This window comes from Podarcis cretensis, assembly GCF_951804945.1.
Source record: "Podarcis cretensis genome assembly, chromosome: 1".
In the NCBI taxonomy this organism is placed as follows: Eukaryota; Metazoa; Chordata; class Lepidosauria; order Squamata; family Lacertidae; genus Podarcis; species Podarcis cretensis.
Window position 1 is genome coordinate 99,484,112 of NC_137170.1, and position 24,176 is coordinate 99,508,287.

Sequence of the window (24,176 nt, forward strand, 5' to 3'; positions counted from 1 at the left end):
AGAAATACTTGGGTATGTGGCACATTAACAAGGGGAAGTCATCTTAAACTTGGTCAGACAGTGGGCCAGATTCCACTGAATCATTGTACTAGTGGGAACCAGCACAATAGGGCTGCTTCCCACACCCACCTAATTGAGTCATAGTACAAGCTTCAAATTGTAATGATGGTACAATGGCACAACTGTGGCATTACACTAGTGCAGGCATCCCTAAACTCGACCCTCCAGATGTTTTGGGACTACAACTCCCATCACCCCTAGCTAACAGGACCAGTGATTAGGGATGATGGGAATTGTAGTCCCAAAACATCTGGAGGGCTGAGTTTTGGGGGTACCTAGCACTAGTGCTTATGCCATCCTGCCTGATTTTGTGAGCTGATCATACTGCGTCTGATACTGATGGTAGAACACATTAGGATATAGTATGCATGTTTTTGTCAAAGCAAGCATTTTGAAGACATTTGAAGACACAACAACCTCTGTAGCAATAAGATTCATGTTTCTGTCTTAATTTGCTGAATCTCTAATTTATTATGGTTGAAATTATACTGTGATGTCTTGCAACCCAGTTTTTTTCACTTACCGCTAGTTTTACTAATGGTCATTATTAAGAATAACTTGCTAAGTGTATCTTGAAGACTGTACACTTCCCACGTTTCAAAGGAAATCTGGGAGGATACTATTGAATGGATTGTAGAGAATGGGCTTAATGTCATGTTTTTAAAAGATTCTAAACTTTGGATTGACATATATATATATATATATATATATATTTGTTTTAGGTGTCTAAAAGGGATGGTATTTCTGATGCCAGACAATATAATACCGTCCAGAGGTCTCCAATGGTGATAAGGACATGGGACTCCTGCCAGATTCCAGATGGTTCATCACAACTGACATCTTGGTTGGCGACTGTGAAAAAGATCCTTGGATTATTTTATTTTATTTTCGTGGGAGACCGCAGTCGCAGATCTACAGGATACACCAGGCAAGTAATGCCAAGCAGCTATTGATTATGTAACTCTTTTAAATAAGATTTTTTTTAAAAGGTCTAAGTTTTCTACTTAACAGTGCAAATCCTTTGCCTGTTTACTAAAAAATCCCACTGTGTCCAATGGAACTTAGCTCATAGTTTGCGTTGTTAAGACTTAAGTATGTAGAATGGACCCCATAGCTGTTGACTATGTGTGTATTTATGTATATTTTTATCCTGCTTTTTATTGTCTCCCAAGGTGGCTGATGTCAACAAAATAAAATAAAGAGAGAGACAGAAGTCTTTCCATCAGGCTTACAAACTAAAGAGACAAGGGGAATGGCAATGGAGGGCAAAGATAGAGGAGAGGGAGTTCTGGGAAACAAAAGCTTTTACTACATTACTTGTGACATTTTGCGTGGCCTAATAAATGGCTAATCCATTTTTTGAATATTTGTCATTGGCCTTCCCTTACTTTTCATGTATCCTGTTTTTATTCATTTTAAATTTTCTTAACAGATTGTCTGATTTTTAAATACTGTGGATTGGATCCAAAGTATCCCTTCCATGAATGAAAGGACTTCTTCTTTTTATAAAATAATTTGAGATCCAGTAGAGGCTCCCACTGGAATAAAGGGGGAGGTAATTTCCACTTGCATCCCCCATCACCTCCTGTTCTGTTCCACAAATTCATCCAGTGCTCTGGAACAGCTTTTGGGGGTTCTGAAAAGGAGCATCTTATGACTGGATTTCCACTCTATATGTTTAGTACAAATAATAGGTAGAGAATATTCTACTGAAAATGACATTTTCTTGGATCAAGCTCAAAGTTCTAGTTGGGGAATCACACCGGAGTTTTAATAAATGGACTTTCATAGTTCTTACTCTTAAAGCTTAATAAATCTTGTTTGGTTTTCAGACTTAGTTTTGATACTTAAATTGGTTCTGAGATCTGTAATTGTGGTCGTTCATGATGAAAGGATGTTCATGGAGAAAACTATTTTTAAGCATGGATTAGATATTGTTCTTGTTATAGTTATGTTATATAATATGTGAACTAGGAGAACACAAATTATAATGGCTCCTCCTCTTCTTTTTAAGGCTCCATATTTCCTTTAGATTTTTAAAATAACCTTTTCTAATGAGGATGACTGATACTGTTACTGTAAAGGAGGGAGGTGAAACAATGAAAGATTCAGAAACGGAGGTAAAAGACAACACTGCAGTGCAACCCTTCATAAAATCAGAAAGCCACGAGCGAATTCAAGTGGAAAAGGATGAAAGGTGTACCGATAATAAAAATGATGTGCAGGTAAGAGATTTCTTTCACCTTATTTTCACCCTCATAATGCATATTGAGCAATGAATTCTTTAGTGCTACTGCACTTTTTAGGTTCCACCCCACAATTTCCTACTGTGAGATGCCATTCAACTTCAATGATGTTTTAATAACAGAAACTGCATGTATATTTTTCTCTTTCTTTACATTTCCCTTCCCTTATTGTTTATTTGTTAGTTTGCTTTCAGTTATTTCTGAATAGATATGAAGGTACGTTTGCCAGTTTTCCCAGATAGGGAGATGGAGGTATTTTGGTAGCAGTACATGTTTTGTTGCACCAAATTGTAGAGTTATTATCTCACTATTAATATTGTGACTGCATGCTGCTTGATAAAACACATCGAGCCTAAATTAATATCTGTTGTTTTGACCTGATTGCAAAGTCAGGCAATTTGTCTCCATTCAGTGGCCCAAACAACACGCTCCATGAACAGAATACATGAATTTTGCTGTGTGGTGGTTCCTCTTTTGACTCTGTATGTGTGGTCGTGTTTTGTCTTTCCAAATTATATAAATTGTTTCATTTCAAAAGTGCTTCAGTTTTTTGCTTACTTAAGCATTCATATTCTGCTTAACTCAACAAAAATGGAAAGCCATCTTTTTTAAAAAAATAGTAAACTTAAAGGTGGCTTAGAGGGTCTAGCCATCTTAAAAGGGTTAAATGCCTTTGCCTGAATGCTACCCACCTGTCAAAGTTGACCTGCAGGAGAAGGATCTGCTTCACCAACATGTTCCCTGATGAAACAACACCCAGCAGGTTAACCCTTTCCTCACAAGCTTGACGAGAATCATAGGATTATAATTTTGTAGGGTTGGAAGGGATCACAAGGATCATCTAGTTCAACCGCCTGCAATTCAGGAATCTTTCACCCAATGTAGGGCTCGAACCCACAGGCTTGTGATTAAGGGTTTTCGTGCTCTACTGACTGAGGATTCAATCATGTTGGTCAAGCAGCACCCAACAGGATTGAAACCTGCCCATCAGGTTGGCTTGCGCTGGCCTTACGGACCCACTTGGACCTTTTGGCCAATATTTTGTCATCTCAGTCCTCCTAATCCACTTAAATTACACCCACACTTCCTCTTCCTGTGTGTGTTTATGTGCAGGCAGACAGTCTGCTGAAGTTTGCAGTTAGCATGTAAAGGTGGCAAAAGGGGAAAGCTTAAGAAGCCCCACTGCACCACAATGCCAGGTGTCCCTGCGAAATGCAAGTTCAGTACTTTGCCCACAGTTGGGAGTTGTTGGTGGGGTGGCAGGCAAAATAGTGTGTGCAACTGCTGCAGCAGTTTTGGCGGGAATGTCTGGTTCCTCAACCTCTTCAGCCCTGCCATAGATTGTTTTGCCACTTATCTAAGTGACAGAGGTAGCAACTATGGTGCAGCCATCTGCTGCTGAGTTGTTGTGAAGCGCTCAGAAAATGGTCAACAAATATCTCTCTCCTGCCTTGCATTGATTTGTGGGGGCACAATGCAGCTGCTTTTGGAGGAAGAAGGGACTTCTCATAAGCTAAGTACAGAGGTAGTGAATTCCTCTTCCTCAAGTAATGACTATAATGGTTTTAATCTATCCCCTAGAGTTTGTCAGCAGGGGTCTGTAGTTTTAGTAAAGCCAGCAATTAATTTGTCAATGGTCCGTATTGTGGTTATAGCAACTGATACAAACTCATGCGAGTAGCCTACCCTTTTCCCCACAGACCAGCCTTTACAACTGAATGAAGCAATGCTGCAGGAAATTAGAGAAGCCCTGTTAGCGAATATTTCTAAGGAAATAAGGGAACTTCACAGTGCTTCCAGTACCTAGTGTTCCAGTGCCTGTACTCCAGGCAGGGCTTCAGCATTTCTGCTGCTGTTGTTCGTTCCACTGCTCAGACTAATGTAATGCCAGCCTCCACATGCAGTTCCAAGAGGGCAAGTGAATAAGAGGAGGTGGTTTAGACTCAAAGCAAGTTACTGACACCATGTCATTGTAGACCTTTTTTTAGTTTTGGAATTGAAAGAAGGCGAACACAGTGATGAAGCGGAAGAACACACCTCTCATATTCTTTCCCCTGCATGCCTTTGCTGTACAAGACATTCGCCTCACTGGGTCTTAATGACAAACCTATTTGATACTCAGTGCTACATTACTTTTGGTCCTTGCATTCCTTGCATTCCTTGACATTGGCATTTGTCGGATTTTTGTTTTACATAAAGTAGAAATAGTACAGCTGGCACTGATTATAAACAATATGTGACTTGATTGTATTTGATTATAGCTTAGTTGCTCATATATGATTTGGGATAGACCGTGATACAGTTCCCCCAAGTATTAAGAGCAATAGATCTAACACAATTTATGCTGGTTTCAGCATTATAATGCCTGAAGAAGCTTCCATGTGATAGCTCTAACATTCAGAGTGGCTTGTATGTGAATGGGGAGTTTCCTGCTATGAATGTCTGGTGACACTGTGAGAAATGTCTCCCCCCCCCATAGGTACATGCAATAGGCCTGTGAGCAGAAGTGTGTTCTCAGTATAAGCCATGTGGAAATTATTTTTTAAACTGAGGCTATGTGGCAGTGTTCGAAACTCCCATTGTTCTAGGCGCATTTTGTAACAGGGAATTTCATTAGCACAAGCAGTTTCTGAGCTCTGGGCACAGTACTGCGTCTAATATTTCAGATTAAAACTGCAGAGTGGAAGGAAATAAGGACCTTTTCATGCCTCCCCACTTCCAGCTACTCTCTGAAGAGTGGAGGAGAGACCCTCTTAGGAATATTAGGGGGTGGGATGGGGAAGGACTAGACCACGTGAAAATATATTATTAGCTGCAGTTCATTCATTTCCAGCTTTGTATTCTTGTTATAAAAAAGCGTGCCTAGATATTCCGTTGTTGCGCCCATAACCTAGGGTTAAAGTGCCATTTAGCTCCTAGCTTTCACATCTGTTTCTAACACTACTATGTGGAAATTAGTGTCATGCAGAAACTCTCTGTGTTATAGGTACTACTAACCTCCTGAGTCCTTACCGCTTCCCATCACCTGTTGTTTTGGCATCTCTATTCCCTTAATCTTAGTTCTTGAAGAATGAGATCATATTGCACACTCTTATTCAGAAAAAGTGCTTTATAGGCAGTTCTCATGTTATTTGCAAGTAGAATGAAAGAAGCAATTTGCACCTGGTTTTTAGGTTACAGTTAAAAGGTTTGCTCATCTGTTAGGAAAAGATACTTGTAAAATGAATGAGATAGAAAAATCCTTCCTCCAAATGCCACCTACTTAATACAAATTGTGCTGTTGATGATTTCTTTTACTCAAATTAAGCATTGATGCAAGCCTGCTACATGTAAGTTTCTCATTAACAGGCCTTGATTTTCATTGTAATGATTTTAGCAATTTTAAGTAAAGAAATGAATGCATCTATATATATGAGGGGGCATGCATGGGTGGCAGGATTTTGTTTAGGCCATGATTTAGCACTTTGGAACCTTTCTCTGAGACACTACATAGGTTTCCAGATTAGGCTTTTTCCATCAGAGTGTGATTCATGCTTCCTCCTCATTCACCTTTAGGAAATGTAAAAAGAAAAGAAAAAGCCTTTCCCACACTCCATTTAACAGAAGCAGATGAAATTTACAGGCATACTGCCAAATTACAAGCAAGTGCCTCTAGGGCTGCTAATGCTAGGCACCCTTTAAGTTTATAGGAGTTCACTTTCCATATGAAATCATTCCCTCTGGTTATAAGCATGATCTATTAGTCACAGTGGAGCTCTTTCTCTCCTTCCATGTTGTTCTCCTTTCCTCCTTTACCCCATTTTGCTTTTTATGGTAAGGGCAGATATTTTATTTTTGCTTCCTGCGGATACTAACTTACTGTACGCTATGGAACTTCTACCTCCACTCTGCTCTGCTCCCATCTCTGCATGTAGAAAGGGGAGATTCTGTTGCACAAGTTGGGCTCCAAATAATTTTTCCTTAAAATGTTATTCATGGTAATATATGCAAGAGGCTCTAATTTTAAGACTGCAATCCTAACTGTATATTCAATGGGACTTGCTCCCAGATAAGTGTAGTTAGAATTGGTGCCTAAGACTGAAAACATTTAAAGCTGACAACTTCTACAGGTACCTACTGCATCTGGCAATGCACACCTACATTGTTCCAGTTTGGGGGCATCAGTGCTTTTGTAGAGTTACCTTATCAGGGTGATGTTATGCATCAAGAAGGCTAGCAATGCTAAATAGGAAAGGACAAAAAAAACTATGACAAAATCTGTCAAAAACAGCACTTTATCCTTAATGTAAACCACATACATTATCAGAAGTCAACATTTATAATTTATGCATAAAAGCACCAACTGTTTTATGCATGCTACTGTTTTATGCATGCTGTTGTAAATAACTTTGTTCCTTTCAGGCCTGCATCAATTATAAAACTTGCTCCTATAGCAGTGATCCTAAGCATCTGACTGTTTGTCAGCCTTGGATTATACAGCTCCACCACTAGGACTCTTTGCATGATCTCCTAATCTCTCATTTGGTGCAAATGCAGCTGCATCTCACACGTGCACACTGTATTACCAAAAACCGCCATCTCACAGTTTGCACACTTGAAATTGGGCAAGTTCTAACAATAGGCCTAGTAGAAGGATCTTGGACCCTAGATCAGGCATAGGCAACCTTGGCCCTCCAGATGTTTTGAGACTGCAACTCTCATGATCCCTAGCTAACAGGACTGGTGGTCAGGGATGATGGGAATTGTAGTCTCGAAACATCTGGAGGGCCAAGGTTGCCTATGCCTGCCCCGAGATTCTTACTTACACTTGAAAAACAACTATACATGTATTTAAAGGTCTAGCTCACTGTTAGATGAACAGACAAAAGATATTTATATCTTTTCTGAAGAGGTTGTTTACAGTAGCTTTATCCACCATCAAGGGATGTTTCTAGGGAGCGTTACCTTTGTGTAGTAATAAGAAGAGCTTGGTGTATCAGACTACTCAGTCTGGCATCCTGTTCCTTTACAGTGGTCAGCCAGGTGCCTGTGGAAAGCCTTTAAGGAGGATATGAGGACAGTTTCTCTCTCCCACGGTGGTTCTCCAGCAACTGATAATCAGAGGCTTTCATTCTGGGGGGAATATATTGCTATTGTGACTAAAAGCATTGGCTGACCTGAGATTGGTCGCTTTCATTGAGAAGAAGACTACTGTCTAAACTGTAGTTTAATCATGCAGTGTGTGGAAAAAAGTAGTGCCTTTGTCCTGATTCTCCTGATTTGATAACCCCGGGTTTCTCTCTCTCTCTCTCTCTCTCTCTCTCTCTCTCTCTCTCTTCCTCTCCACCATGTATATTTTTATATCTGTTAAGATGTCTCCCTTTCTGAATTGCTTTCAAACTAAATAGTTCTAAAATGTAGCCCAGGCATAGGCAAACTTGGTCCTCCAGATGTTTTGGGACTACAACTCCCGTCATCCCTAGCTAAGAAGACCAGTGGTCAGGGATGATGGGAGTTGTAGTCCCAAAACATCTGGAGGGCAGAGTTTGCCTATGCCTGATGTAGCCTAAGACATTCTTAGCAGTAACCACTTATTATCTTTACCTTGAAGAAAAGAATCCAGAATTTCTGCAAGCAATTAGTTTACCTCCAAGGGCTAGTGAACCTTCAGCTTTATCTTAGAATTTGCAAGCAAATGCTTTCACAAAAAATTGTTTAGAAAATGCCTTAGGGGCTCTTCAGTTCCAAGAAAAAATGCAAATACTCATAAAGAAGGAGGATTTGGGATCCCAGATTTAGAATTGTATCACCAAGCATATTTACTGTCAGGTACACAATTCTGGAGATCCACAACTGAAAACAACTGTCTAAATTGGGCTGCTTTGGAATATTTCTATGTAGCGCCTTTAGAAAGATGAGCGGCATTTGGGTCTAAATACATTATACTCCTAAGTCTCTCTGCCAGCATTGCTTGCTGGAGGAAATCACTAACAGAGGGACTCAGGAATGGTGGCAGTTTCACCAGTGATATTCTGCTGAGTGAAGCCGACCACAGTCTGTTCCTCATACTGGTCCTTGGTGATATATTGCTATATCACCCAGGCCTAGTCATGTGTCGTTTCTATACTGGATGAAGTAGTAGTTTTGATGCAGGTTATTTCCAGACCATTTTCAACTTGTGGCAGGCAGTGGCAAATTGGCTGTACCTAGTGGCTGATCAGATAACTGTTGATATAAAGTTTGATTGCTTTCAGCAGGATGTTTTTGCTTATATGTGTAGCAGTGCCTACTGAAGATGGCACTTTCTCTGAGGAATACAGTAAAAGGTGGTAAGAACAGTAGTTACTTTCCAGAACATAAACCAGGCAGAAGAGTATTGGCTAAGTGGCGGCAATGTTATTTTAGAAACAATAATCTTCCTTAGTTTCTGACAGTTGTGTAACCCCTTTGCCAGTCTGAGCTGAGCAGATGTGGGGGGCAGAGCGAGCAGGGACTTTTTTTTTGCACTTGTCCTGGGGTGTGCTAACTTTTCATTAGCAAGTTATAAACTTGACAGACTTTTCAACGTATAAACAGAATTATTGTTCTAGAAGGGAAGGTTGATGTTTCTCCATCCAAAGATCTTGGGACCATGCCTTTTGCATTTGCTCATAGGATGGATAATCCTGTAAATAATGGCCAGGATGGCATTGTTTTCTCTCTGCTGTGCACACTGGTGAATTGATTAATGCTTTTATACAGTCAGTGCATAAAGTTTTAATGCAAACTCTCTTTTGTTATGCTCACCATTCAGCGGCCAGTGCAGTCTTTTGGACAGACAGGAAAAAGGTCAAAGGTACAGTAGACTTGTGTGCTGGCATGCTAAGGAAGTCTTCATGCTTGATGAAGCCTTGCTATTTTGTGAAAATATGTATTGACTTCAGTTTTGTTCTTTTTTTTGGCAATAAAGTATTTTTGTTTTGGATTTTTGATTTGCCTAATTGTTTTGTTTTGCTTTGCCTGTACATTTATAGTGGCTTCTTGTTGCTAGACAGAGGAAATAGTGCTTCTCTTTGCTTAATTTTTTTCCCAGTAACTGAAGTTGCTTTCTGCTGATATCATGATGACTTTAAAGCTTTAACTGCTTGTTCTTTTGCCTTCTCATAATGAATGATTGTGTATTGAAAATAGTCACCATACGAATGTGAGCAGTTTTGTTATGCGCTTGGCAGTAAGTTAAATTGAGGAAAACTATCTGTGAACTGTAGATTTTTAATTTATAAATACTTTTCTTTAGTCAAGTACAAAGTTAAAGCTAGTTCGGGGCCTGGCTGTGTGTGAAGAATCTCCTCCACCTCCCACAGCTGAAATTTCACAGGACATCCAGGTAAAAATAAAATTGAGTATGAGACCTGAAACCTGGGCTTTTTGCTCTTTAAATTATGTTTTGAAAAAGAGCGGGAGTAGGGTTGCAGTTAGCCCTTTTGGGGAATATGTGAGCAGCTAGAAAAAGTGTACGCATATGGATGCATGTTGGTGTGTGAACAATTCATCACGATAGAACACTAAATCATTCCCTTGATCAATAACATAAAAGTACTTGGGTTGAGTGAATATTGTTTGCACACATGCTCTGTGTCTCCTGTGGCTCATAACCAGCTTTCTGGTTGACAAAGTCATTTGATTTTTGAATGTTTCGTAACTCTAGAATATCTCTGTGTGACTAATACAGTATAGAAGGATTAGCTCTGCAATCAATAAAGTGATTTGCAGTATACCTACTAGTGACTTAGAGACTTGTTTCCTGACGTTGAAGCAGTCATATTTAATGTGTCTGAATTTCATGTTCTGTAGAAAATACGGTACTTCCCTTGACACCAGTGTGGCCTTATGAGTCCATCTTACTAGAGGAGCGTAGTGGGATTGTCTTGTAAATCTCTTTAAGTCTGCCCTGTGTGGGGACTCCTGAGTAAATGCAGTTGTATCATAGGGCTTTATTATAGTCATTGGCCTGTTTTGCATGGAACACTAGTCCATGATTTAGTGCTGTATGAGCAAGCCCAAGGTACAACTGGAAAAGGTCTAAATGAGTCAAGAAATAGAAAGTAATGGGAGAAGTTGGATTATGTGGTGGCCAGTATTATGACGTAGGTGACAAGAATTTGAAATGAAAGCAGGGTTTTTTTCCCCCCGCTACAAAAATATATCTGACAGGAATATAGTGTTCTCCTCCCTTTTGCAAGTGCTTAGTTGTTGTTTTGTTGTTATTTTTGAACTCACAAGTCAGAAAGTTGCTACCTTTTAAAATAATTGTTCCTTTCAGTGTGCTGGTGTACTGTACACTCTTTGGCATGTGGTATCTGTATCATTTTAGTTGTCAGTTAGCAGTAATAAGATTATTTCTCTTTAACAGCAGGGGTATGCATTCTGTTATTTGCTATGAACCTATACTAAGTTATTTACTAAATGCAAATCCTCATCAGGGAAATTAGCTAACTACTTTGGGGGGGGGTGTCATGACTCATACCTTACAACATTCCATTGTAGTATGAGGATCCGATTTCTACTTCCATAGTCAAGAGAGTCATATTGTCTTGTGTATATTCAGAAGTGATACTAGCACTATAGTTGGCTGAACCTCCTTGACATCTGTGGCATAATGGAAGCAGGAGTTGGAAAAGATAATAGATTCCTACACTCAAATGCAAGAGAGGTGTTGGGGTTGTTTTTTGTTTTTGTTGCTTTTTACAATAAAGTAACTCCTATCAGTCAAATCAGAATTGTAATGTAGGGTTGAATTATTCTCCGAAATGAACGGATTTCTCATATTTCTCTTTTAACTTCAGCTGTGAGGGTGAGTCAGGTTTCCATCGAAGCAGAAGCATTTCTCATTCATTCTCTAAAATGATATTGGCAGATTTTGCAGTTGCTTTGTTGTATCTTCACAATTTGCTAAACTACAGGAAGTATGGTGAGAGTAACTTAGATTAATTTTTGTTGAGCCCTGAGTAAGTAAGGAGATCAAGGCCACTGAGAGGGGACTAGGCTTTGTGCACTGGGCCCAGAGCCAACCAAGGATCTGGACTCCTAGCTTTCAGTAAAAAAACAACCCTAAAACAGATTTTTGTATGCTCTGAAAGGAAAGTTTTGAAGCTATGTAGAGCCACTCACCCAGAGACTTTTCTGAGATGAGCCAACCTGCACACACCCTTTTATGTTTTTAATCAGTGAAGTGAGAGCTGTGTTTGGTAAGTGAGCTGTTTGGACATTGGGCAATAGATTTGAAACCTGGTGTCCTAAAGTGTTGTTGTTTCTCCCTCTGATTTACTGCACTTTTATTTCCTGTTTGGTATAGTTTTCTTCCATCCTAGCAACCAGAAGAAATTCACTGTAAAGCAAACTTACGCTCCATCTTCGCTATACATTTAAAACAGTATCATACCACTTTATACAGCCATGGCTCCCCCCCAACCCCGGTTACTATTGTTTATTAAGAGTGCTGAGAGTTGTTAGGAGTTCATTCTGCTCATGGAGGTGCCATTTTTAGAGGAGGCAGCCCTTTAGGCTGAGAATTAGTGGACTGGCTGGAGCAAAAAGTATCACAAGTTAGTTTAAAGTGTGAGACTACATATTCTCAGAGTATTTTTGTTCACACGGTTAGCAAACTGGCATTTGTTCGTATTTTGCTGTAAACACCTGTTGGCATTCTGTTTGTCAGACTTATTACCTGTGTGTAACTCCAGATTTATTTCAGGCCTGCCCACCCCACAACTGCAAGAAAAGGGTAAAAATTTGAATATGACCTAAAAATATTCACAGATGTTATGCAAATTTGAGTCTTTGAGAACAGCAGCAGAGGGCCTAATACATATACTTTATACCGTATTGGCCTGAATATAAGCCTCACCTTTTCCCCAAATTCCAACTGTGAAAAGTTGAAGTGTGGCTTATATTTGTGACCTTACGGTATGCAACCATGAGTGCAGGGGAAACAGCACCAGGAACGTGGCAAAGCAGTGCCTGCCAGGAGCAGTGAGGAATGGAGCGGCTTAGGTATATTCGGGTATTTTTCTTTTTCTCTCTCTCTCCCCCCCCCCATCAAGTTTAAAGGTGCAGCTTATATTTGGGTGCAGCTTATATTTGGGCCAATATGGTATGTAGCTCAGGAAATCCTATTTGAGATCCCTAGCTGGGATACTTGACAGTTGAAAGGGGCCAAAAGGATATAAAGTGAAAATGCCTAATCACAAAGCAGGAGACACCTCTACTCAAGCTTAGTTGAACAGTCCTCAAATCTGAAGCTTGTTTTAAAAGATGAATGAATGCAAAAAGTCATGTTTCCATAAATGTTTTATGACTAGTTTACACATCATAATATTTATGTGTTATTTTGATACTTTGGGAAGGTTTGGTATATATTCCTTTTTAAAGTAGACTGAACTAGTTTTTGAAACAGTGATGTTTTGTGCAGTTTATGACATAATTCAACAATTTCTGTTTTTTGTGTGCTCTATAGTAGTTATTCTCTGGCAAGGTTCTCAACTTGAATTCATTTCTATTTCTTGAAGATTCTCTGGTGAATGTTGAAAGGAGTTACAATTGAAAATTTAATGAATACTTTATTTATTTTGCTGCTGTTCTGTCTTTAATGGCACAAATGAGCAGTGTTCCACTAGCTGCAACTATATTTCACGTCCCTTAAATCAGATTTATAGAGTTGTGTCCACTGTAGCAATTGTCATTTTGGAAAGATTTAGATAAATGAAAAAAGACTAAAGCAGTATGCTTAAAGGTATGTGACAAATTGTTCAAAATAAAAAAATCTGTATCAATGTAAATTCTGTCAAATCCAGGCACTAAAATGGGTTGTTGTTGTTTTAATAAATAAACTGAAGGAAAGATTGCTACAAGGTAAGAGTTAGCTTTACAGAATGCATCTTTCCTTCTCCCCACCCCCCAGTTCTGTGTCCTTTGTTAGTTCCAGGGAATGGGAATCTGCATCATCAACTTTGTTTTTTTTGTAAGTCCTACTGAGTTCAGTGGAGTTAACTCACAAGTAAGTGGGCGTAGAATTGCCATCTAAATGCTGAAACGAATGGCCAGCCATAATTACCCAGTTTCATGTAACGTTAAGCCAAACCCATGGTTTAGCGTAAACAAGCAAATGTCCAGGTTTCCATTGAGAAAATCATGGCTGCTTTGCTCTTTTTCTGGTCCTACTGCTGTTGTGCTGCTGTGAGCAAAGCCATGTTTTGACCCGACATCACATCCCCTGAGTGATAAGCCAGAGAACAAATCTTGGTTAAAGCACATGGTTTGTCTCTCTAGCGAAATAAAGCATGAGCCCAGGCTGAGAGACAATGCAAAACCCAGAGCAAATGCCCATATATTTGCTTGTCTGTGCTAATCCATGTTTGCCTTAGCATTATAACTTGACCACTGCTTGGGTTTTGTTTGGTCCCCAGCCACTGAAATCTATGTTGTGCACTAAAGACACATAGTGGGTTTGTGGGAAATAAAATAATGCTAATAAATCAATTTTCCTTTTAAATGGATTGAGAGGTTCAAACAAAATGCTGTGTGATTCCTTTCTGGATTCCAACCAACATACTAGGCTCTCTGCTGCAGTTGGTCGATTGCTTAAAATGACACATTTTTCATAGTGGGAGGGGAAAAAATGACGGATTTTACTTTTCAACAGGAGAAAATTCAGATCCAGCTAACACAATCTTTTGAAAAGGAGGAGAAACCCTTGAAAGATGAAGCAGAAAAGGAAAAGTCCATTGATAAATTGCCCAGGAAAATGTTATCAAGAGGTTTGCTATCTATTGTCCTTTTTTAAAATCTCATTAATCTAGCAGGAATGCTGTGAGGTGGCAGTGGGGGGGGGTAGGGTGGAGAAGTATAACTGGAATAGGACAGTGGCCTGTACCTGACTGAGAACGTTTTTATCTACTCCCTCTTTCATTCAGAAGCCAGAAGGTGGAGAAAGGCCAAGGACAAAAGCTAGGCCATTGCCAAATTTATTGTATGATTCTGTGCATGTTTGTTCAGAAGTAAGATTTCAGTGGCCATGTTTGGATAATCATATCTCTACTTAATAACCCAAGATATGAACAAGCTTTGTGGTCTCCCCTCCCCACCCTTTATATGAGCAAGAGAACAAACAACCCAGTTGTCTCAACTGGGAAACAATGTTTTACAACTTGGGAACAAGCTGGGATATGACACCATGGTTTGAAGCTGGCTTAATTTTCTGGCTTATTCTGGAACTATTAACCATAGTTTCCTGGTTTGGACAAAAAAGAAAATTTATAGTTAGTTCAAGACTTCCTTTCTTGCTTGTTGGATTTCACAAAGGAAGGAGTAAAGGGGTTTCTTGTCTGCTCCCAAGGCATGTTCATACATTGGCTATTAACCCATGATGTGGTTGGCCAAACCAACCCCCTGCCTTCAAAGGGGATTACCCCTGGGTTAGTTTGGGTGACCCTTGGGAATAGTGTGGGGTATAGAGGGGGGAGTTGGCAGAAAGCATGCCCCCCTTATTTGAGCTGTGGTACAACTTCGTTTCCAAGCTGGTGTGCAACTATACTTCCAAATGTGGTGTTCTGGTTACTAATATGTAAAAAGGACAGCTTTTAAAATATAAGGAATATATTTTACTAAAATAATTAATACATTTTCTCCAATCCTGGATTTTTCTTTCTTGTTTCTTTTTAGATTCTAGCCAAGAATATACAGATTCAACTGGTATAGATCTACACGAGTTTTTAGTAAATACGTTGAAAAATAATCCCAGGTAAAGAGGTGGTAGTTTGTTCGTTGTTTTTAAATTCAAATTTATTAAATTCAAATTTTGTTACTCATTTTAGTTTGTGGTACTAGTAAGTGCCTCAAATATTGCTCTGAGACAGTGGTTCCCAATTAGCTCATAACTGTGGAAATAAGTTTTGAAGATAAGTTTTTCACATGACCCAGACAGCTGAGGGGTATGGAATGATGCCATGGGTCAGTTACACAGACCCCAATTAGGAATCACTGCTTTAGGATGCCTTGTGTAAAGCCTTAAAATATTTATAATTCTGTATTTTGCTGCATCAAAGCCTACTTCTTCAAATGATTATTTCCATTCCCTTTACTCACATGTTAAGATAGCTTTGTCTGAATGATTATCTGCTGAAATGGGTACAGAAACTTACGTAAGTGATGGCTAATATGATGGAAAGCAGGGGCTATAGCAGGGGAAGCCAATGTGGAGCCCGGCAGATGTTGCTGGACCACAGCTAGCATGCTTGCGGAGGCTGATGGAAATGGTAGTGCCACAACATCTGGAGGGAAACATGTTGGCGATCCTTTATCTACAGCAATTCCCTTGGCTGCAACTCATGTGGCTTTTGTTGTTTACACCAAGAAACCATTTTTTGGGAGGGGAGGCCTGGGGGCAGGGAGACTCTGCCAGGCTCTGCCTGGGTGGAACAACACCAGCATTACTCCACTAGTGCAGGGCTCCTTGTACTACCTGCCAAATAAGGCTTTCCAAGGCTGAGCCAGTCCAGGATCCGCTGGATCCAAAGGCAAACTATCATGCAATATCACTGGGCTCAGTTGTTGTGCCAACAATTTGCCTGAACCCCCCCTACCCCCCCCCCCAATCCAGTGTGCATGGCAGAGCAGGGCCATGGCTTTATTAAGCTCTTCTTGTTAATATATTTTAATACATTTGTGATTTATAATCATAGAATCATTTTTAATAGAACAAATAGTATTCTTGCATAATACACTTACTATATTACAGCATCTGGAAGCACTATTGTCTTCTTTTGGATTACCTCCTTTGTCTCACCCCTGTGTTTTTGGTTTCTAGGGACAGAATGATGCTGCTGAAATTGGAACAGGAAATCTTAGATTTCATTGGTAATAACGAGTAAGTGCTACTTGCTGGTTTTGAAGAAGTTTTTATTATATATGGTGTAGTAACACAAGTAAAACTAAAACTTGATGCTGCTTTTCAGAATCCCTCGAAAGAAATTCCCCCCCATGACCTCTTACCATAGAATGTTATTGCACAGAGTGGCTGCTTACTTTGGACTGGAGCACAATGTGGACCAGAGTGGGAAGTCGGTTATAGTAAATAAAACCAGCAATACCAGAATGTAAGTTAGGAATTTTTTTTATTCTTCATTAATCAAGCAGTCCAGTTGTCTGGATGATGGAACGTTTTAGTCTACTGACCCAGGTAGAATCTAATGAATGTCTATTTTTATTTCATTTTTTTTAAAGGATTCTTCTTTTCCTAGAGGTGATCTCTGAAATATGATTGTATTTCAAATCAAAGGGATCACTAATTTTGTGGGTATCATGATAATTGAAAGCTACTTTCAGTGTCTGGGGTGAGGATGTCACTATTCATTCCTCTGACTGTCTAGAAATCTCTCCAGTGCTGCTGTTCCTCCATCTTGTGAGAATAATTCTTATTCCTGAACTGTAAAAATTTGGGAGCTTGAAAGTAGAAGGGTTACAGCAGGCAAGACAATTAAAATGTATAATTGGGTTAGAGCTAGCGTTTTGTTGCACTACTTGTTTTTCTATTTGTTTTTCTGTAATTGTTATGCACAAATCATACATTATTCATAAAATAACAGAGTCTTCAGTAATTATCTACATCACAAAAAGGGTCTTCTGCTGTATTATCCTGGAAAAAAATATTGTAATATTTAACAGATTAGTTCTAACTTGACACACAGTTCCTTGCATTACACAACCTTGAGCTCCCTTCTTGAAATCAGACAAAATGCACAAGCTTTTCCATGTACAATGTATGCCAAACGTCATTCAATCAGTCATTTGCCTCTGGGATTTCCATATTTCCCCATTTATGAAACATTTCTCTTCTAGCTGTAGTAATTTAGAGGAAACAATAATTAATGCCAACCTTGGGAACCAAGTCTTCAGTTTTGATGGTGTTGATGGCAGCTCACACACAGTAATTGTCCTTAATAATTTCAGCAACTTTCTTCCCTACATTCACATCATACACGAAAGTCTTCTGGTCTTGGTGCAACACTTTTTGTGTTAATTTGTTGTTTTCCTGGTCTTTTAAAAATAGCGTTAAAGGTTCTGAAATGCTTTGTCAAATTGGGGATTAAGTATGGCAGCCAAATTCAAAGGACAGCATGCAACGTTTTGCATAAATAGAACAGTTCAGCAAGAACAGTAGACAAAGTACCTTCATATGTAATAAATTGATTTCATTGGGAAACTAGCAGTGGGCCTCTTTTCCTTTTGGAGCCTTACACCAAGCCATTGTGTTCAATGAGATGTTGATTCTCATATAGTTGCTCCCACGTAGAAGACCCATAGAAATGTTTCTGCTGTGTAAGAGTTTGAATACAGGAGGGTTAACCTTCACTTACCTTGTAGATGCCTGATCAGAAAGTCACAAGTAATATTCACAAAGGTCATTTTATGCAGAAGTAAGGGAGCCATAGGTATTGCTGAAGGTTTTCTGGAAGCCTCTCGCATGCTGGATGAGGGAAACCTTACTATTGAGTTAAAGTATAGCTTGCCTCTTAGGGAAGAGGAGCTAGTTTAGAGAACACGCAGTTCCATTGCTCACCCACAAATTAGTCATCTGAATAACAGTAGAGTCACAAGCACCTTGTGGTCTGCTGGTATACCATAAGTTTTTTCTTTGTCTTTGGGTGGCAGCTATATTTGCTCAGAAAATGGTATTGCAGAAAAGTGAAACTTATTAGCTGTTATGAGGGTTTTCATTTCGTTCCCACAATTATTTTTTGTGTTTGGAAATAATTATCTCATCTTTGTAACTCCATCTTTTCAGTCTGTAAAATGAAACAGACATGCAGCATTAAAAAAAAGCTATATTTAAGATGTGCTTATGCAAGATGTGCTCAACAATTACATATATTTGCTTGCTATACTCTTTGTTGTCTTCCCTGTTGTAAAATGACTTTGACACCTAGTTAATGAAGACTTTAGTGAGTTGGAGAATGAGCTGCAGTAACAGATGAGCCCTTTTATTGTGAAAATAACTTTTGATATCAAAAAACATAGGCTGCTTTCTGGAAGCCCCAATAATAATTAGCAGGCATTTCATATAACCTATAGACTATGTAAATTATTTTAAAAGGTTTTCAATGTTCTTATTTTAAATCATTTGGGATGTAAAATAAGAATTTTAAAAGAAAACCTTGGAGGTCTGCTCCATATTGAATAAAACCCAACTTGCCTTTTCCTCATAGGCAGATTCCCCGCTCCAGTGCCGATCAGTGCTGTTAATGACATCATCAACCCAGTGCACACTGGGACGACTCAGTGGAGTGGTGATTGCAGGGCAGTAAATTCAGGGACCTTTAAGAGAAAAGAGGTAAGACAGTCTAAAGGTTCTCTGAAGTGCCTGCTAATTACATTTGGGCATCCAGTAACTCTTAGGTAGTTTGGGAAGTATTTCATTTAATTATAATACAGTTCAGGAATTAACTTGATCCTTGCTTTTATGCAAATTTCTAGAGTAGAAAATAAATGAAAAAAATTGCAAAACATGTGTGCTAGTGTACCACAGTGTGTAGTTAGCAAGGCCCCAAATAAATTTCTTATTTGTGAATGGGTTTAGAATTCCCATTTACAAATTAAATGTTTATTCTGCTGTTAGCATTACTTAGTATCTGTATGCCTCAATACAATTTATTCAAATAAACGTATGAAATGAAGGGACATCAGTGCTCTCACAAGTGCATAAACTTCACTAGTTGCAAAAAAAATAGATCAAAGAAAATGAAGGTGTTAGGACAGAAGCTGTATCCAGGGCAGTATCCCAAGTGTGTCCTCAGAGTTGTACCTTCTTCAGATTTAAAGGTACACACAATTTAAAACATTTTCATACCTGTCATGATTTATTTTATCTTACTCATTTTTTTTAAAGACCTGACCAGAAGTTTTGTGAACATATAAAAGATGAAAAAAGTGAAGATTTTCAAAAGCGGTACATCCTTAAAAGAGAGAACTCTAGTCTAGACAAAGATGATAACCAGGTAAATGTTGAACTCTTATAGTTGTCTTGACTACACACTTGCATTGCGCAATAGAAATTGGCAATTAATAACTTATTTAATTTAGATGCGAATACGATTAAAAGATGACAGAAGAAGCAAATCTATAGAAGAACGAGAAGAAGAGTACCAGAGAGCTAGAGAACGAATATTTGCACAAGATGTAGGTATTAAATTACAAGGAACATTCATAGCATCTTTGACTATGTATGACTACCGTGACCCTAGATTGTTATACAGTACTTTGTTTATAATACTTGAATATTTAAATCACTTTGTTATGCATTGGGTAAAGGTCATAAAAATGCTGTGACTACATTAACATTCAACAGTGTGTTGAGGGAGCATTCAGTTGGTTTGGAAACCAGCAAGCAACCTGCTATACTTCTCCAACTCTAGACCTTTAGATAAGGAAAATTTACGCCAAATAAGGAGTGGTGGATAACAGACTGAGGAATAAAAACTAATCAGGCCAGCTGTCCCCTGAGGACTTGTTAAATTCTGGATGTTTTAAGACTTGCTGTCCAGTTTCCATTGTTTCTAATAAAACTTAAATCCATATTAATTTCTTGGAATCTTAAGGTTTTCAAGAATATTTTGTATTTCTGAGAAACTTGCAGTAGAGACATGAAGGTGGGGAGGCATTTGTTCACTTTTTACATAATATGGAATGTGGATTTTTTTAATAACATGCTACTTCTGTGGCAAGAGTGTGGGATAGTAGGGATGTGCCAATGTGGAGGATGTAGGTTGCATTACTTTTTGTCAAGGTAGCCTTGCCCCCCTTACCACCTCCTTACAATCCTGATCTGCTCTTACAGAGGGAGTGAAGATCTCTGTATTGCTGTTCATTAAGCATAAATCATCTTACCATTATTTAAAATGAGTTCAGACATCCACCTGTACATATGGTGATTCTTAATCGTTCTGACTCTTTCGTATCGTTGTAATTTCGTACAGTGTAATGAAAAAAGCAGCCAGCCCCTTATGGTTTGGCATAAAACAAGTCAGGCTTAGATTGCTGGACTGGGTTCACATGTTCAAACAAACCATAGTTAGACTAAGCAAACCACGGCTTAGCATTAGGAGTCGACTAGGCTAGCGTGTGACATGGCTTGCTATAATGTTACTATTAACTTGTGAACCGTTATTGGGTAGTATGGGCTATTTATTACAGGTGACCTAAAGACATTTAAACATGTGTGTCATTATTTGTCACATTGGGATTGATAATACAGTAGTTAGCAATGGTGATCTTCATTCTACACTGTTTCTTCCTCAGTCGCTGTGTTCCCAAGAGAATTACATTATTGACAAAAGGTAAGAGAAATCAGTTTTTAAACAAGTTCCTGTTTGCTTTTTCTAATAAAATATTAAGCTACTGTTTTATTGAACATGCCAACAGAATCCAGGAGGAAGAAGCCAATAGTACCCAGCAAAGGCGGCAGATCTTTAGGTATTGAATAAATTGGGTTTTTAAAAAAATCCCAAAGTATTTTGCACGTATTTCACTTTTTCTTGTCCCTGATTTTGCAAATAATCCCTGTATTTTATAAGTCAATTTGGTGAATTGCAGGGTCAATAAGGATGCTTCAGGGAGGTCAACCAACAGCCTTCAAAGCAGTACAGACAATGAGCTAAAGTATTCCGAATCCCGTCCATGGAGCAGCACCGACTCTGATAGCTCCCTTCGCAATTTGAAGCCAGCTGTGACCAAAGCCAGCAGCTTCAGTGGGATCTCTGTTCTGACAAGAGGCGATAGCACTGGAAGCAGCAAAAGCACAGGCAGACTATCTAAGACAGGTATGAGTGGCAAACAATCTGCTAATGTGTACATGCATCAAATATCTAAGGAGAAAATATACCCCCTTTTAGCAAAAAGTAGTCCTCCGCCCTTTCAGAGATTATTTTGAGGAGAGTTGCTTTGGCTTAATTGCAATAGCATTTTGCTGCAAAACAAGTCTGTAGTGTGGTGGTTGGGAATCTGTGGCTTTCCAAATGTTATTGGACAACAACAGCAATTGTATCTTACCACTGGTCATTCATTGCTTGCTGGGGCTGATGAGATTTGGGAGTCCTGCAGCATCTGGAGGGCCACAGGTTCCCCATTCCTGATATAGTGATTAAGTTTGTGTTGTTATAAAAAGACAAGCAAGGCCCACTGTTATCCCATTGCAGCTGGAATAAAGGCAATGGCTTTACCCACCTTTACCACCTGAGTCAGTCCCCCCCCCCCAAAAAAAAAACCTTGTTAGAAGCCATTGATTATGCAACATATTTGGAACTACCTGGTTAGGCAAGGCATTTGGGTCAGCATTAACTCAACTGGTCCTGATTAATTACTGTGGGCAGTATAATGAAGCCTGACATACAGTATACAGTGCCAATCAAGGAATTGAAATTCAGTTAACATTACAGTGTGTCCCTGCCATATTTAGATTGGAAAGTTTTTGTTTTAATAACACTGTGGGGTCCTAGACATAAGCAAAAAATTGGGGAGAATAACTACAATAGCCAGTTTCATAAGAATGGCTGAGAATTTCTTGGTGTAAGGTTTCAAATGGCAAGTGTACTCTTCATGTAAGATAAAACACACATTGGATTTAATGTACACAAGTACTTACCTTTGAAGCAAATATGTGAGCCAGGATAGATTGAGACCGTTGTGACCCAGTGTCTGTAAAGCAGGGATTTGAGTGCAGGCCACCCATGCCCAAATCCCAGCACAGCCTTCTGCACTTCTGGGCTGGGACAAGCTGAGCTTTCCCTCTGTCTCACTGTTCCCCCTTTCCCTCTTGGTAATTGGTAGTGATGTTCAGTTTTGGGAAGCCAGGTGAACAACCCTATCAGCGTTGCCTCCCATGGGCAACTGCCTAGTTCAGTATTGTCTACTCTGACTGGCAGCAGGTCTCTGGGATTTAAGATAAGGGTCTTTCCCAGCCCTACCTGGAAATACTGGGGATTGAATCTAGGACCTTCTGCATTCAGAGCAGTTGCCCTGCCACTGAGCTACAGCCCTTCCCCGACGACGAAAGCAGTTTGTTATTTTTTATGTCCTCATTTAGGCTATCTCCTATTGAAGGCAATTATCTTCTGTATCAAGTTTTGCTTCGCTTATAGAAATTAAATATATAAGTAAATAAGATGAAATATTTTTTTGTTAAGCATGAATTTAAGGAATAACTTCATTTGACAAAAGGTGTGAGCTATGAGAGGCTCAGTCCTGCTAATGGGAACCAGTTTTAAAATATATCTTCCTATGGATACAGGTGATCTGGGAGCTATGTTCTTTGCCAGCTAAGCAGTTATCAACTTTTCGTTTCTGGGAGTGTAAAGCTCTGAATTATCCTAAATCTGTAGTAGTGCATGTCCTTTCTGAAACACAAAGTACCAGTCATGAAAGTCAGCTTGCTTAGTTATCTTTATTTTATTTTTTTAGCCTCCTGATGTTAGCAAAAGCTGTTGATCTCTGGGTCTTATAGGAGAACATGTCAATGAAACATGGTTTGTGGCCTCACTCGATGGAGGCTGTTAAGAGCTTGTTTGTGATATGACTGTGAAAGGCAGCAGGGCATTTGCAGAACTTCCAATGTTCCAGCATTTACTTAGCTCTTTCAGAACCTTCTCTTAATTTCACAGGGTCCATCTCATCTCTGCTTTACAATTCAACGCTGAGTTTGGACATAGCCCAACATATCAATCTATAGGCCATGTTGTGGGAGGAATAGGGATATTTGTTGGTGATGGTGCTCAGTCTCTTGTGGAGAGTTTCTTCACATAAAAAATTAAGGTTACGGGCACAGCAATGTACAAGAGCCCTTTCCATTACTGCTGTCTAGCAAGAAAAACAGCCACTGTTTGATGTTTGGATTTCACAACAATGTTCCCATAGTATTAAGGCTACAGTACTGTAATATTTTCCTTGGTAGTTCTCCAGGATTGGTCCTTCCAGTTCTTTGCTGTGTTAGTTGATAGAATACACTCATTTTCTCCCCCTCTGAACTTCCTAATAGGCATCCACAGGTATAAAATAAAACTTTTAAACTTGTGCAAAATGTTCACTGTTGTGAAGTGAGTGCATACCTGTGCATGTTAGAAGATCCTATAGTTAGGTTGGCCCTATAAGAAACAAGTTGGGTAATTCATTAGGAAAGCACTAACTTCAGTCCCGGGAGCACTTTTGTTTTTTGCTGGAATCTCAGCGGTCACCCACAGTGTGTTAAATTTCCAAAGCAAGAGTACATACGCAGGATCTCTTCACAGTTAAGGTACAAGCAATCTGTGTCAAGCGGTCCTGAGTCTGCAGTCTTGCTTAGGAACATAACGAGTGCCTTGCTGGATCAGATTGTAGTCTTTTAGGTTGTTGCTTGATTTTAAATGGCAGTTTGAATATAATTTGATTGATGTTACGAATGTAATTTTATGTTGCTTGGTTTTAATTATATACTTTAAGTTGATGGTTTAATTATGTTGACTTGGCTCCCAGTTGAGCAAAACGGCAGCATAAAAATCAGATAAATGAATAAACTAGTCGAGCATTATTTGCAGTCAGCCTACAGTCAGTGAATGATCCTCCAGAAATAGACCAGTGGGCCATGCCTACATTGATCTGATGCACCAAAACGAAAGCATTAAAGCTTTAGGTATTCAGATTTCATATGTAACATACTAGTTCACAGAGGCCATTTCAGTATGGCAAACCATAGTATAAATCTGGAGTAGCCAACTTGGTGCTATGCAGACATTTTGGACTATTGATTCCTGGTGGTAGTAGTAGTAGTAGTGGTGGTGGTAATAATAATAATAATAATAATAATAAGAAGAAGAAGAAGAAGAAGAAGAA

At 39.1% G+C, this 24,176-nt stretch overlaps 1 protein-coding gene across 6 annotated transcripts in view; it reads left to right on the forward strand.

Moving 5' to 3' along the window:
• The first annotated feature begins 849 nt into the window (after window positions 1-849).
• R3HDM1 (R3H domain containing 1) overlaps window positions 850-24,176 on the forward strand; it is a 46,064-nt gene continuing 22,737 nt past the window's right edge. For 3 of the 6 annotated variants that reach the window (XM_079993132.1, XM_079993134.1, XM_079993136.1), the window contains exons 1-13: window positions 850-988; window positions 2,075-2,285; window positions 9,079-9,120; window positions 9,562-9,651; window positions 13,966-14,080; window positions 14,985-15,063; window positions 16,129-16,188; window positions 16,277-16,417; window positions 19,207-19,315; window positions 19,401-19,496; window positions 20,616-20,653; window positions 20,739-20,789; window positions 20,910-21,136. In XM_079993132.1, the coding sequence (XP_079849258.1) occupies window positions 2,115-2,285; window positions 9,079-9,120; window positions 9,562-9,651; window positions 13,966-14,080; window positions 14,985-15,063; window positions 16,129-16,188; window positions 16,277-16,417; window positions 19,207-19,315; window positions 19,401-19,496; window positions 20,616-20,653; window positions 20,739-20,789; window positions 20,910-21,136 (1,219 nt within the window). In that variant the 5' untranslated portion in view covers window positions 850-988; window positions 2,075-2,114. The remainder of the gene's footprint in view (window positions 989-2,074; window positions 2,286-9,078; window positions 9,121-9,561; window positions 9,652-13,965; window positions 14,081-14,984; window positions 15,064-16,128; window positions 16,189-16,276; window positions 16,418-19,206; window positions 19,316-19,400; window positions 19,497-20,615; window positions 20,654-20,738; window positions 20,790-20,909; window positions 21,137-24,176) is intronic. The other 3 variants (XM_079993135.1, XM_079993137.1, XM_079993133.1) reach the window with 2 other exon arrangements.